This window comes from Molossus molossus, unplaced genomic scaffold (assembly GCF_014108415.1).
Source record: "Molossus molossus isolate mMolMol1 unplaced genomic scaffold, mMolMol1.p scaffold_m16_p_6, whole genome shotgun sequence".
Taxonomy (NCBI): Eukaryota; Metazoa; Chordata; class Mammalia; order Chiroptera; family Molossidae; genus Molossus; species Molossus molossus.
The window spans coordinates 32,397,498-32,410,424 of record NW_023425399.1 but is presented as its reverse complement, the minus strand read 5'-3'; the positions used below and the strand labels follow the sequence as shown (position 1 = coordinate 32,410,424).

The 12,927-nt window shown below is 40.7% G+C and overlaps 1 protein-coding gene across 1 annotated transcript in view; it reads right to left on the bottom strand.

Annotated features, from left to right (window-relative positions):
* Positions 1-12,927, bottom strand: part of PLCB4 (phospholipase C beta 4) — a 304,315-nt gene that overhangs the window by 48,394 nt on the left and 242,994 nt on the right. Inside the window, exons 25-27 of the mRNA XM_036245264.1 lie at positions 8,879-8,981; positions 6,815-6,979; positions 3,406-3,610 (exon numbers count right to left, since the gene is read on the bottom strand). Of these exons, the coding sequence (XP_036101157.1) occupies positions 3,406-3,610; positions 6,815-6,979; positions 8,879-8,981 (473 nt within the window). The remainder of the gene's footprint in view (positions 1-3,405; positions 3,611-6,814; positions 6,980-8,878; positions 8,982-12,927) is intronic.

The window sequence follows — 12,927 nt, the reverse complement described above, 5'->3', positions numbered from 1 at the left end:
AGTACATCAAAGAAATACCATTTTAACTGATTAACCAAGTAAGTGTTAACAAAAGTTGTATCTCATATACTGTGATGTGTTATTTGGCAATCTGAACCTAAAACTTAAAATATGTACACACTCCTTAATACAGTACATCCATCTCAAACTTTTCATCTTCAGGAAACGATTGAGAATATTTCCCAAGCTTTGTATTGAGGGTTCTTAGAATCAAAATAAAAATAAAACTGACCTCAGTGTTTACCAGTGACTAAATTATGGCATGCGTAAAAGAGAATAACATGCAACCAATAAAAATATTTCATGATATGGGGAAATATTTCCCATTATGTGAAAAAGATTACCTCTCTGAAATAGTGAGTCCAAATGAATATGCAGAGGAAGATACGATTTAATTAAAAATAAATTAGAGAGAAAGAAATGAGATTGGAAATAAGGGAGTTCTCTCTGGGAAATAAATTTATGAATGACCCTTCTTTTATTCTTTGTACTGTCAGAATATCTCTGTGATACATATTTTAATTACTTTGCATTTTACAGAATAAACCTGCTCCACATAATTGTGGAATGAGTGAATCTATATTATCTTTTTTTAGCCAAATAAAATCTGATGATATGTATCAACAACTTCCCCCCTTTTCCCCCCTAAAAATGCTGGAGTGTGAGCAAACACTTTCATTTTGAAAAATTTCCTATAATCAACAGAGAAAAATCAATGTTCTTGAGAATAGAGACTCAACAGATTTCCTGCCATGCTAATTCAGTACATACATGTTCAGATCTGAATTTGGAAGATTACTTAAGCAGATGAAATATACACACATTGTATAAATCAAGATGCTGTAAAGATCAGAAATTTGGAAAAGAACGTTCTTGTGTTATTTTCAGGGAAGATCCTTAAGTCTTATAATGTCTGCTCTCAGTTTCTTCACATATAAAAGTGATGACTAAAAAATTCTGAATAAGCAGTCTCTGAATGTCAAATCTGAGGTTAAGACATTAACAGCAGACCCCACCACAGTATGGAAATTCCAAATGCTTCCGATAAAAAGTGACCACAAGGACATGTCAGAAAAGACTACTTGCAGGACTGTCTTTAAAGAGATTAATTTGGATCAATACTTATATAATTACTGACACTGGTAATAAGTTATATTATAAATACAGACATTTCTTCAGCATGGTCCTGCATATGTCCACATCCATTCTGAACAATTTCACATGTCTGGGCTCTATTTAGATAACGGGCTTGACACAAAGTAGAAACTCAAACTATCTTTTCCCTTTTCTCTTCAAAAGCCCCTTTCCCTGGAATGAATTATGGAGTTTCATTTGAAAAGTAACCCATGCAGAGGCAAAACCTGTAAGTCTTTCATCACAGTTGTCTATATGACTATTTCTAAAATGTATGAGGCTTCATGCACTGCCTACTTTCTAACTCGAGTATGCGGAACATGACTTAATTCATCTGCTGATCCCTGGTGACCATCACATGCTCCTAAATACACACTACAGGACTTCTGGCCCATTTCTGGTAGAGTTACCTGGCCCACAGCAGCCTCTCCAGCCTCTTCTATGTCTCTTATATCTTCTACCATATGTTGAAGTTTCTAATAGGCTTTTTTTTTTTTTTTTTTCCAATTGAAAACCACAAGGGAAGGAGGAAGGAAGGACTCATTACCCTGGATTTTGTGACTAAAAAATCCCCATGACTTTTTGAACCAGCAACCAGGTTGTTAAAGTGGAAGACTAGTTGCATAAAATCTGCCCTGCAGAGCAGCATGCATTCCTACAAACAAGCAACAAAATAATCCCAATTCCCTAAACCTAACTGTGATGTGTTCCAGTGCAGTACAGAAGTCACAGCTGTATCCGTAGCCACACATACAGGCAGGCACACATTTTCGAGCCTGGCTAGGGCATATACAGTAATGATGAGCACCCCACAAAAATACTATGAGCCGGCAGCGTTAGTATGTTCACTTTAGGGGTGAAGAAATGAGAGGTTTGAGAGGTCATGTCACTGTCCCAAGGTCACCTGGGCAGCATGTGAACTGTTGGTTAATTTGATGCAATTACTCTGCTGTACTGTGTCCATCTGGTTGAACAGGCTCGAAGAATACTAAAACATTTGTTTTCATTTAATGTTCTTGGCTTAATGGGGGTGGTCAGGTTTAAGCAAAATCCTATGACTTGGTCCAACCTTAGATTCCTCCCATTCCTTAGCAAAACCAAAGGTGGTCTTCTAAGGATTAATGACCAGGATTTTCATGGGAAATTGAACTCTCTTGTGAATTTGGAAGAAAATCCAGGCATATTGAAAGCTGAGTTCAATTTAAATCTTTTAGTGATGCCAGTTGATATCAGTGTTCCATATAATGTCTTCCCCCTCTTTGAATGATGCTGTAAAGTATGTCTTTCACAAATATATTTGAAAAAATTGATAAACATAAAATTATATTTAAAAATAAGAAAGAGCCTGGCCGGGGTGGCTCAGTGGTTGAGCATCGACCCATGCATCAAGAGGTTGCCGGTTCGATTCCCAGTCAGGTCACATGTGCAGCTTGTGGGCCCGATCCCCAGTGAGGGGCATGCAGGAGGTGGCCATTCGATGTTCTCTCTTATCGATGTTCCTATCTCTCTCTCCCTCTCCCTCTCTCTCTAAAAAATTCAATAAAAAATAAATAGAAATAAGAGAGAACCTTAAAAATAATCTAAGCTTGGAAGGCAACTGTGCTCACCTCTATGAGGAATACTATGCAGGTGTAAGAAAGAAAGATCTCTTATCCTTTGAGATGGCATGGAAGGACCTGGAGAGTATTATGCTAAGTGAAACAAGCCAAGCAGAGAAAGACAAATATCACATGATCTCACGTATTTGTGGAATATAATGAACTAAACAAACTGACGAACAAAATTGACCCAGAGACATAGAGGTAGGGTACAGACTGACAAGCCTCAGAGGAGGAGGAAGAGGAGTTGTGGGGGGAAGAGGTAAACCACAGAACTTACATGCACATATGCTTGACCAATGGACATAGACAACAAAGCTGGGGATGGGGCTGGAGGGGTGGGGAGGAGGGTGTCAATGAGGGAAAAAGGAGAAACATCTGTAACAAAAACAAATTAATAAAAAAAATTAAAAAAATAAAAATCTAAGCTTGCCCTTTCTTTTCTTAGCATGAACCCTGAGGCTGTGAGTCATCCTGGTTTCTTTGAGGCTACAAGGGTTGGCAGCACTGGAGGAGCAGATGTTTTCTTAAGTCACTGGTGAAATATTTTATAATCTTGTAATTTAGGACCATATACATATGTGATTTAGGACAATAGATAGATAGATAGATAGATAGATAGATAGATAGATAGATATAGATACCATATTCTGTACCAAAATGTTTAACTTACCTCCAAACCCATCAGGCACATATGTTTTGAGCACAATATTGCAGAAAATAGTTGGCAGTGATAATGGTTTGTTTCCCTCATTTCGAAGGGAAATGTGTCGGTAGCCGGCTTGGAGGCCATCCAGTGGGAGAATCCTCTGGCCAATGAGCTTGTTGTTGTCATCGTACACGGCTATTCTCAAGACTGCCAGGTCAGGGAGGATGACCTGCAAGCAGAGAACGGTACTTTTCACTGAATTATGGAAAGCAGCTCCCAAGAACCCCGACTCTCAGATGCTCCTTCACACGTGAAAACAGGCCCCTGATCAACACGCATTCCTCCAGTATCCTGTATAAGCTACAGTGCCCGGGCCAGGGAGGAAGGCAGCTGGACGGGTTTCCTGGGAATCATCTCACTGAAGGTTTTACATGGAATGAATGTGCACGATGACTAGCCCAACCCTTGTCATCTTTCCCGGTCCCCACCCATGAAATGGGTAAGCAGAAGGAGACCCTGAGAAATAAAGTGACTCTCCTTATTCTCAGAGATAGTCAGCCACAGTTGGGCCTAGCAATTGGGCCTCGTGACTTTCTCATCCTGAGGTCTGCCTGCTACCTGGGCTGCTTCTGATGTCTAATTCAGCCTGTTTTTAAGAATGTAGAGAGCATCTTTGAAGAAAAGCTTTATGTATAAAAGCTACTTTATAGCCCAGCCGGTGTGGCTCAGTGGTTGAGCATTGACCCATGCACTAAGAGGTTGCTGGTTCGATTCCCGGTCAGGGCCCAAGTCCAGGTTGTGGGCCCGATCCCCAGTGGGGGGCATGCAGGAGGCGGCCAATTGATGTTCTCTCTCATTGATATTTCTGTCTCTCCTTCGCCCTTCCTCTCTCTCTCAAATCAATTAAAAAAATATTTAAAAGTTACTTTATATATAAATACGAATTCTCCCTTTTTCTTATATTCCTCAATTTTTAAACATATTTGAGGATATTAAATAGAATAAGATGGGACAGCTAGAAACACTAACATATAACCAAGACACCTACTCTTGCCATTCCCAAACTGAACAAATGGACATAAAACCTGAGCTCACATAGGAGAAACCCCATCCAAATATGAAATAGCAGCAACATCACAAACACAAAACCCAATGTTTGTAATGTTTTTAATCAGGAGTGCCTTTTCATTGGCTCAGAGCAATCTGGGACATCTGGGCTGACTGGAGTACTGTGGCAAAGCAGATGGCACATGGATTGCCTGCTTATGACTAGAGGCTGGAATTTAATTCCAATTTCAATAAGATAAAAAGGCAAAAAGTTAAAATTCAGCCAACGTCAGCCACTCTATTGTTTCTCACGTGATGAATGGAGGTTTATTATCTTGTGAGATTACTGCAAAGAACAAAAAACAATAACAACAAAAAAAGGAAACAATTACAGTGCTTGATATCAATGATAGGCAATTTAATTTCTGAAGGACAGTGAAGGATCCAGAATTGGCATTGGTTTTGAGGGCCAGTAATGTTATGTAAAGAAACCAAGTTCACTATTTCTTTACTCATAAAAACAAAGTGTCCATCAGCAGATGAGTGGATTAAAACACCGTGGTATATTTACACAATAGAATACTACTCAGCTGTAAAAAAAAAAAAAAAGGAAGTCTTACCCTTTGCAACAAGCATGCATGGACCTGGATATTATTATGCTAAATAAAATAAGCCAGTCAGAGAAAGATAAATACTAGACGATCTCACTAATATGTGGAATCTAATGAACAAAATAAACTGATGAACAAAATGGAACCAGAAGCATGGACACCTGGAACAGGCTGGCCAGTGCCCAAGGTGGGGGGATGGGTGTGACTGGGTAAAGAAGGTAAAGAAAATAGCTAAAGAACACAATGCATACCCCATGGACACAGACAATAGTTTGGCAAAGGGAAAGGGGAGAGGTGGGTAAAGGGGGAGAAGGGGGACTTCTGTAATAATCTCAACATTAAAAAATTTTTAGCCCTGGCCAGTTTGGCTCAGCGGTTAGAGCGGCAGCCTGCGGTCCAGAGAGACCCGGGTTCGGTTCCCGCTAAGGGCGCGTACTTCGGTTGCAGTTTGTCCCCGGCCCTGGTTGGTCGTGCGGGTGGCAGCCACTCGATGTGTCCCTTCACATCGATGTTTCTCCCTCTCTCTCCCTTCCTCTCTCTCCCTCCCACTCTATCTGTACAAAAAATGGAAAAATATCCTCGGGTGAGGATAAAAAAAAAAAAAAAAAATTTAAATAAAAAAAATAATAATAATAAAAGAAAAGAAACCTTAAGATAAAACAAAACCAATAACAAAGAACTGTGCAGTTAAAGTTCTGAATTTCTAGAAATGTGTGCCAGGATTATTCATTATGACAAAGAACACTGGCCAAACAGACAACAGATCCAGCTAATAACAAACTGGAAAAACCAGAGAAGAAAGAAAGAAAGATCACAGGTGTGGATGCAATTTATATCTCACTCTGACAGCAGAGAGCAGGTGACAGTGCGCGGTTTGCATGATAACTGTATTCACATCACAAGGTGAACCTAATTTCAAAACAACCTGTTTCATTGTCCCTACATTGATCTCCACTAAACTGGTTTCCGTAAACCAGTTAGTCTATTGTGAAGAGAATAATCCCTATTCGTTAAGACGGGAAGCTGATTATCTGTGCTGCGTGACACACAAATGGAGCAGAAGCACCTGGAAACGCTGTGCCTACAGAAGAAGCAAGAGCCCATTTTGATCAGGATAATAGAAGTGAGGGAGAAAAACAGACATTCTTAGAGACAGCACGGCCAATGAACGGATTTTCCAATATGCTTCCAATTGACGAAAGAGAAACAAAGTGAAAAATAGTTACAAGACAAAATGCTGAATCACAAGAGAGAATGACTGTGATTCTACTTAGGATCATATTATTGAACTGAATAAAAAGCCCCAAAATACCAAAAATCGCACATGAAGCACAGAACCAGCAGGTAGCAACAGGTACTGTGCCCTCTGGAGGCACAGGGCAACACCAACTGACCACGTGAAGTCATTCACGGGCCTGAATTATGCTGAAGCACCGTTCCTGCCCTCCGAGCTAACGGAACAGTGCAAGTCGCCAGCTGCTGCCAGGGCTGGGAAGAACTCTCCTGTGTGATGTGTGACCCAGCGGGGATGCATTCTAAGCGAATTGTACGCCTGGGCTCAGGCATTGTCACGTAGGAGATGTGCTTCCCCAAGGAGAGAAGCGCCCAAAGGACAGGGACAAACAAGTAACAATCATATGACAGCTACAGCACTTACCCATTAAAAGAAAAAAAGAAGACACTTTGTGTTGAATAACTGTCCTTCTATCAGGTCTATGCATGAAAACATGTTGCCCAAGTTAGCAGAGTGAGTCTGACACACTGAAATGCCCTACCTTTCGAAATACGAATGATTCTTCATTGTAAACGGGATTGAGTCCGTTGTTCATCACCATGCGAGTTCGGAATTCCTTCCGTATAGTGTCCGTGGGCAACCCGTACATGTCCACTTCTACGTATGTGCCGATTTTCTTATCTGATAAGAACTGACCTGATATGACCTATACCAATAGGGTAAGAGAGAAACAAAGTCTGTGTAATCATCAGAAGCAAAAGAATAATCAGGAATTAAGAATTTCTCTGCCCGTCTTTAGAAACTTGAATTATCTATGGAAATAATGGCTTCACTCCCCATTAAACTAAAACACTATTGAGCACCTACTCTATGCAAAAAAACTATGCTAAGCAGAGGTTCTACCTCAAGAACTGTCTAGAAAAAGAACAAAGGAAATATACACGAATCATATAATACAAAGGAATAGTGTCCAAGTATCTTCATGTCACCTAAGTGCCCACACCTATGAAATGAAGTGATGGGTTCAAATATGCCCTAGGATCACTTCACAGCTCCAAAATTCTGCCATACATACTTTCACTGAATTCTTTTTAAAGTCTTAAAAAGACACACTCAGAAAGAAAAGCAATGCTGAAATTTGCATTATTCTTTTCTAATATTGACACCAGTCAGCTATCTGTTATGTATTTACAAAGACCAGCATTGAATTCTATTTATTATAAAGCTATGAAAAGACTATTTTTCATTTACTTTCCAAATGACTTCAGCCATTTATCAGTTTTTTCCCATATTATCTACTAACTAATAATTTTGAAACAGTTTTTTGGCGGCACAATTGATATACAGTAAACTACATATTTGAAATACACAATGAAATCAGTTTTGATATATAAGCACGTGTGTGAAATCATCACCAAAATTAAGACAACAAACATTTCCTTCACCTCCCCAAGGTTTCTGTGTGGCCTTTTGTAATCTCTCCCTCCCTCCAGCTCTGTCTGCTGGAAAGCACTGAATTACTTTTTTGTCACTATACTTTAGTTTGCATTTTCTAGAATTTTGTATGAATGGAATCATACAGTGGGTATTTTTTCCATTCATAATCTTTACCGTTTTAGAGCAGTTTTATGTTCAATTTAGCAAAACTGAGCAGAAAGTAAAGAGAGTTTGCAGATACATCCTGTCCTGACACACACGACCTCCCACATTACGTGCATCTCTCACCAGAGTGGTACATTTGTTGTGTCAATAACCCTCTACGGACACATCATTATTACCGAAAGTGCATAGTTGACGTTAGACTTCACTGTTGATGTTGTATGTTCCATCAAATCAAATGTAAATGACATGCTCCACCGTTACAGTGCCATGTACAATGGTTTCACGGTCCTAAAATCCTCTGCTCTGCCTATTCCCCTCCCACTCCACACACGGCAACCACTGATCGTTTGTCTCCATCCTTTTGCTTTTTTCACGATGTCATGTAGTTGAAATCATACAGTATGTAGCCTTTTCAGATTGGCTTCTTTCCTTCAGGAATGTGCATTTGTTTCTTCCCTGTGTTTTCATGACTCAATAGCTCATTTCCTTTTAGCACTGATTAATACTCCATTGTCTGGATATACCACCATTTATTTATTCATTCACCAAAGGACATCTTGGTTGCTTCCAAATTTTGGCAATTACAAACAAAGCTGCTACAAAAATCCCTGTGTAGGTTTTTGCATAGACACAGTTTTCAGTTCATTTGGGTAAATGTCTAGGAGTGTGATTGCTGGATCGTATGCTAAGAGTATGTTTAGTTTCGTAAGAAAGCACTACACTGCCTTCCAAAGTTTTGGATTCCATTTTGCAGTCCCACCAGCAATGAATGGGAGTTCCTCCTACTCCATATCCTCTGCTAGGGATTCTTTTTGATCTGGTGTCTTTCACGAAAAGTAGTGATGAAAATGTATCTCTTAAGAAAAAAGGGGATTTTTTTAGTCCAAGTTGAGAACAACACATGAATCTTGCCCCTTGACATGAAACAGTTTAATTGTGATTTCTTAAGACCTTTCGAGGGCCACCTGCCTACATCATGCTCTTCTGTGAAGAGCAGCCTTACCTGCACTGAGCAAGTGGCTGCAATCACCCCATCAACAGGAGTCTCAGAGAAAGGATCAAACGTTCGATCGGGCCGTCTCATGAAATCTGGTTTGAGAAGGTACCTGGCGGGACAAAAGCACAGAAGGAATTTGCGATCTCAGTTGCTTTTACAAAGAATAAAACACTAACTCTTCAGGTCGCTAAATACTTCCTTTTCCCCATTTCTAATTTAGGAGCTATGCTTTTAGGTAGAGAGTCCTAAGATTGAAGAGAATAACCCTGCCCTATGGACCGTCCTAAAGAGGAGCAGACAAGAAGGAATGTTCTCTAGAACCTAGGATCAGGGACACCTAGGACTACCTGATACTATCATTTTCTCTTGAACTTGTTTATGCCATGGATCTCTCCAGATATTTGCTCTTATGTGCACAAAATAAAATATGAAGAATAACAATGAAAAACCAATTATATAAGCTATAGTTATCAAAACATAGAAAATACGTAATATTTGGCTCAGCGGTTAGAGCGTCGGCCTGCGGTCCGGAGAGACCCGGGTTCGGTTCCCGCTAAGGGCACGTACTTCGGTTGCAGTTTGTCCCCGGCCCTGGTTGGTTGTGTGGGTGGCAGCCACTCGATGTGTCCCTTCACGTCGATGTTTCTCTCTCTCTCTCCCTTCCTCTCACTCACTCCTACTCTATCTGTACAAAAAAAAAAAAAAAAAAGAAAATACGTAATATTCTACTTAAAAAAATTTTTTTTCCTTTATTGATTTTAGAGAGAGAAGGAGAGAGAGATAGAAACATCAATGAGAGAGAACATCAATTGGCTGCCTCCTGCATGCCCCCCACTGGGGATCGGGCCCACAACCTGGGCATGTGTCCTGATTGGGAATCAAACTGGTGACCTCTTGGTGCACGGGTCAATGCTCAATCACTGAGCCACACCAGCCAAACTAATATTCTACTTCTTTATTGTATTTTAACTAATGTATTAAATTATGAGATGTAATGGAAAGTTTGGTAATTAGCAGAATTTCAAAGTTCTGCTATGCATAAAAATAATTTTAGAGATCTATGACAACAGTAATGTTATAAAATAGTTTTGATTTAAATTGGTGTTAGAGTCACAGGTACCACTAATATTACTGTGCATTGTTGTCTATTAATAATCAAAGGAAGCTCTGGCTGGTTTGGCTCAGCGGTTAGAGCGTTGGCACGTGGACCAGAGAGTCCTGGGTTCGATTCCCACTAAGGGCATGTACCTTGGTTGCAGTTTATCCCTGGCCCCGGTTGAGGTTGTGTGGGTGGCAGCCACTTGATGTATCTCTCTCACATCATGTTTCTCTCTCTCTTCCTCTCACTCCACCTGAAGATAAAAGCAAAAAAAAAAAAAAAAAAAAAAAATGTCCTTGGGTGAGGATAAAAAAAATAATAATAATCAAAGGAAATCTGAAATTTCAGTTAGAGGTAGGTAAAAATAAAGATGTAATTATTTCTAGCCAGGGTAATTAGGCAAGAAAGTAAAGTAAAAGTTATCCAGAGTGGAAAGAAGTAAAACTAGTTCTTTTCCCAGATGACAAGATCTTGTATATAGCTCTCTCTAAAAATCAATAATCAATGTTCTCTCTCATCGATGTCTCTCTCTCTCTCTCCCTCTCCCTTCCTCTGTCTCTAAAATCAATAAAGAAAAAAAATTATAAAACAGCTATTGTTTGTCACTGTAGGCCTAAAAGGCACAGAATGCCACTGTTGGGCACAGACATGCCACCCTCAGACATAGTCCACAGGGATTGTTGTAAACGTCCTTGCACATGGAGAATGGCCAGGACAACTATGAAAGCCGGACAACTATGAAAGCCACAGGGGCCCCTGGTACTTTTGCTCCATGGACAGGTGTCCTGCATGGCTGGTCGCAGCTACTGGGTATGACTTTGTTCTCACTGAGGGACACAGAAGGTCAGAGTTGGGCAAGATTTCTTCTCTGTGCCCCAAGAGTGACAACTTTTACTTTAAGGGGAGGGCACACAGACTGAATAACACTGTCAATGCCTCTTACGTTGAGCTGCCCCACTGAACAATCATAGATTTTTGTCCCTCTGGTGGGCTGAGGCTTTTGGTCACAAGGCCTCAAAGACATCTGCACAGAATTCAGGCTAAAGTAGCAGCGTCTTATAAGGTATTTTAAAATAAACAATGGTACAGAAGAGAGACACATACATGCAAACTATGGGGAAATAGCAAACTCCTAGAAGGAAACGTAAGGAATGCATACAACTTCCATCGAGACCTCTTTTTACCAGAAGTGGTTCCCCACACCCCCCCAGGGTCAGTACTAGCTGTGGGACAGCTGAGGTGAGAAGGGAAAGTGTTGGCTTTCTGGGTCATGGGGAAGGGTCTAAGGGGGGAGCACGGGGAGGTGGGGGGGACTGACGTGTCTGTGTGAACCACAGGGCTGTGGCTGCCTCCCTGGACTTGAAGGCCCGATTGATCAGAGCGCTCCTTTATTCTTGCCTGATCTCTGGGTATGAACGACCACAAGGTCTTAAGCTTCCTTAAACCTCACGTTTGCAGCAAATTTCACAGTTCATTAAGTCCTTCCACATACACTCACATTCACCCTTACTGAGCTGTGACAACAAGCCTGTGTGTTAGGTGTTGTCATTTTATCAAGCAGAATATCGAGGTTCAGAGTCCAACATGCCTGGCCAGGGACGTGAAGCCAGCATGGGGAGGGGCTGGAGGGCTTCTAACCCCACACCACAGCTGCCCACGGGCGTCACTGTCTCGGCCTACCCCTGGGGGTCCACCCATCAATATCGGTGCACAAGCTCTTGGTTATGAACACTTTGCATTCAATAACAAAATATAAGCTGGGTTTTTTAACTACATAATTTTTATTGCATTTTCCCTAGTTATTTGTTTTTTTGTTTTTTTTTTGGTACATGCCCCTAGCGAGAACTGAACCCGGAACTCTCTGGTCCGCATGCCGATGCTCCAACCACTGAGCCAAACCAGCCGGGGCATTTTCCCTAGTTTTATTGAGATATAATTGACATAACATTTTAGTTTAAGGTGTACACTTTTTACTTTTTTCAAAATACACAGCAGAAAAAAAATGTGTACACTCCAGCTATGTGTGTGGGGGTGATTCAGGCAGTAGGGCCGTGTCCCCCGCAGGTAGGTCCACGGGCAGAGAACCACGTGGCAGAAGGGAGAGGTGGCAGTGTGCACTTTGAACCTACAACTGCTGAGCAATTTTGCTTTGACTGTTTTTAGTGGCAACAGTTAGATGTTCAACCAGAGAGGCCAAGAAATCTCTGAGAGTATGTTACAGGATGAGATGACACTCCACTGGGTAATTTAGGGTCCTTTGGGCAGCGGCTTGGGGTTACTGGCCTGCTGCCGGGGACATATGCATGGAGATAAAAAGGGCCACACAGTGCTTTTCATCTCCGTAGAGTTTTAACTTTATAATTTTATTTCCTCTGTCATCATTTCAGTGGAATTAACTTTTCTTATTTCATACTTGATCCACTGATTTTTTAGGGTGCTATTTATAAGACATGCAAAAGAATGGAGAGAAGACAAAGTTTTCCTCTCAACTGAATTAAATAAACTCGCCACCCATCGTGTTATTATATATTAAATCAGCTTTATTTCTCTATTTGTCCCAGGCAAAATATATATCTTTAATGTCCCGTTAATGTCCAAACGAGCAGGGATCTTTGTATATCCTAGCTATAAAAATCTCCTATTGAATTTAAAGTGAGAAAGTTAAACTCTAGAGTGTATATGAAAAACTGCCTAACTTATAGCTAAACTTTTATTTTATTTTTTTATTTTAATTAAAAAATATTTTTTCTTTATTGATTTTAGAGAGAGAGGAAGGGAGAGGGAGAGAGAGATAGAAACATCGATGAGAGAGAACACTGATTGGCCACCTCCTGCATGCCCCCCACTGACAACCTGGGCATGTGCCCTGACGGGGAATAGAAACGGCGACCTCTTGGTGCCTGGGTCGACACTCAACCACTGAGCCAAACCGGCCGGACATAATTTATAGCTAAAA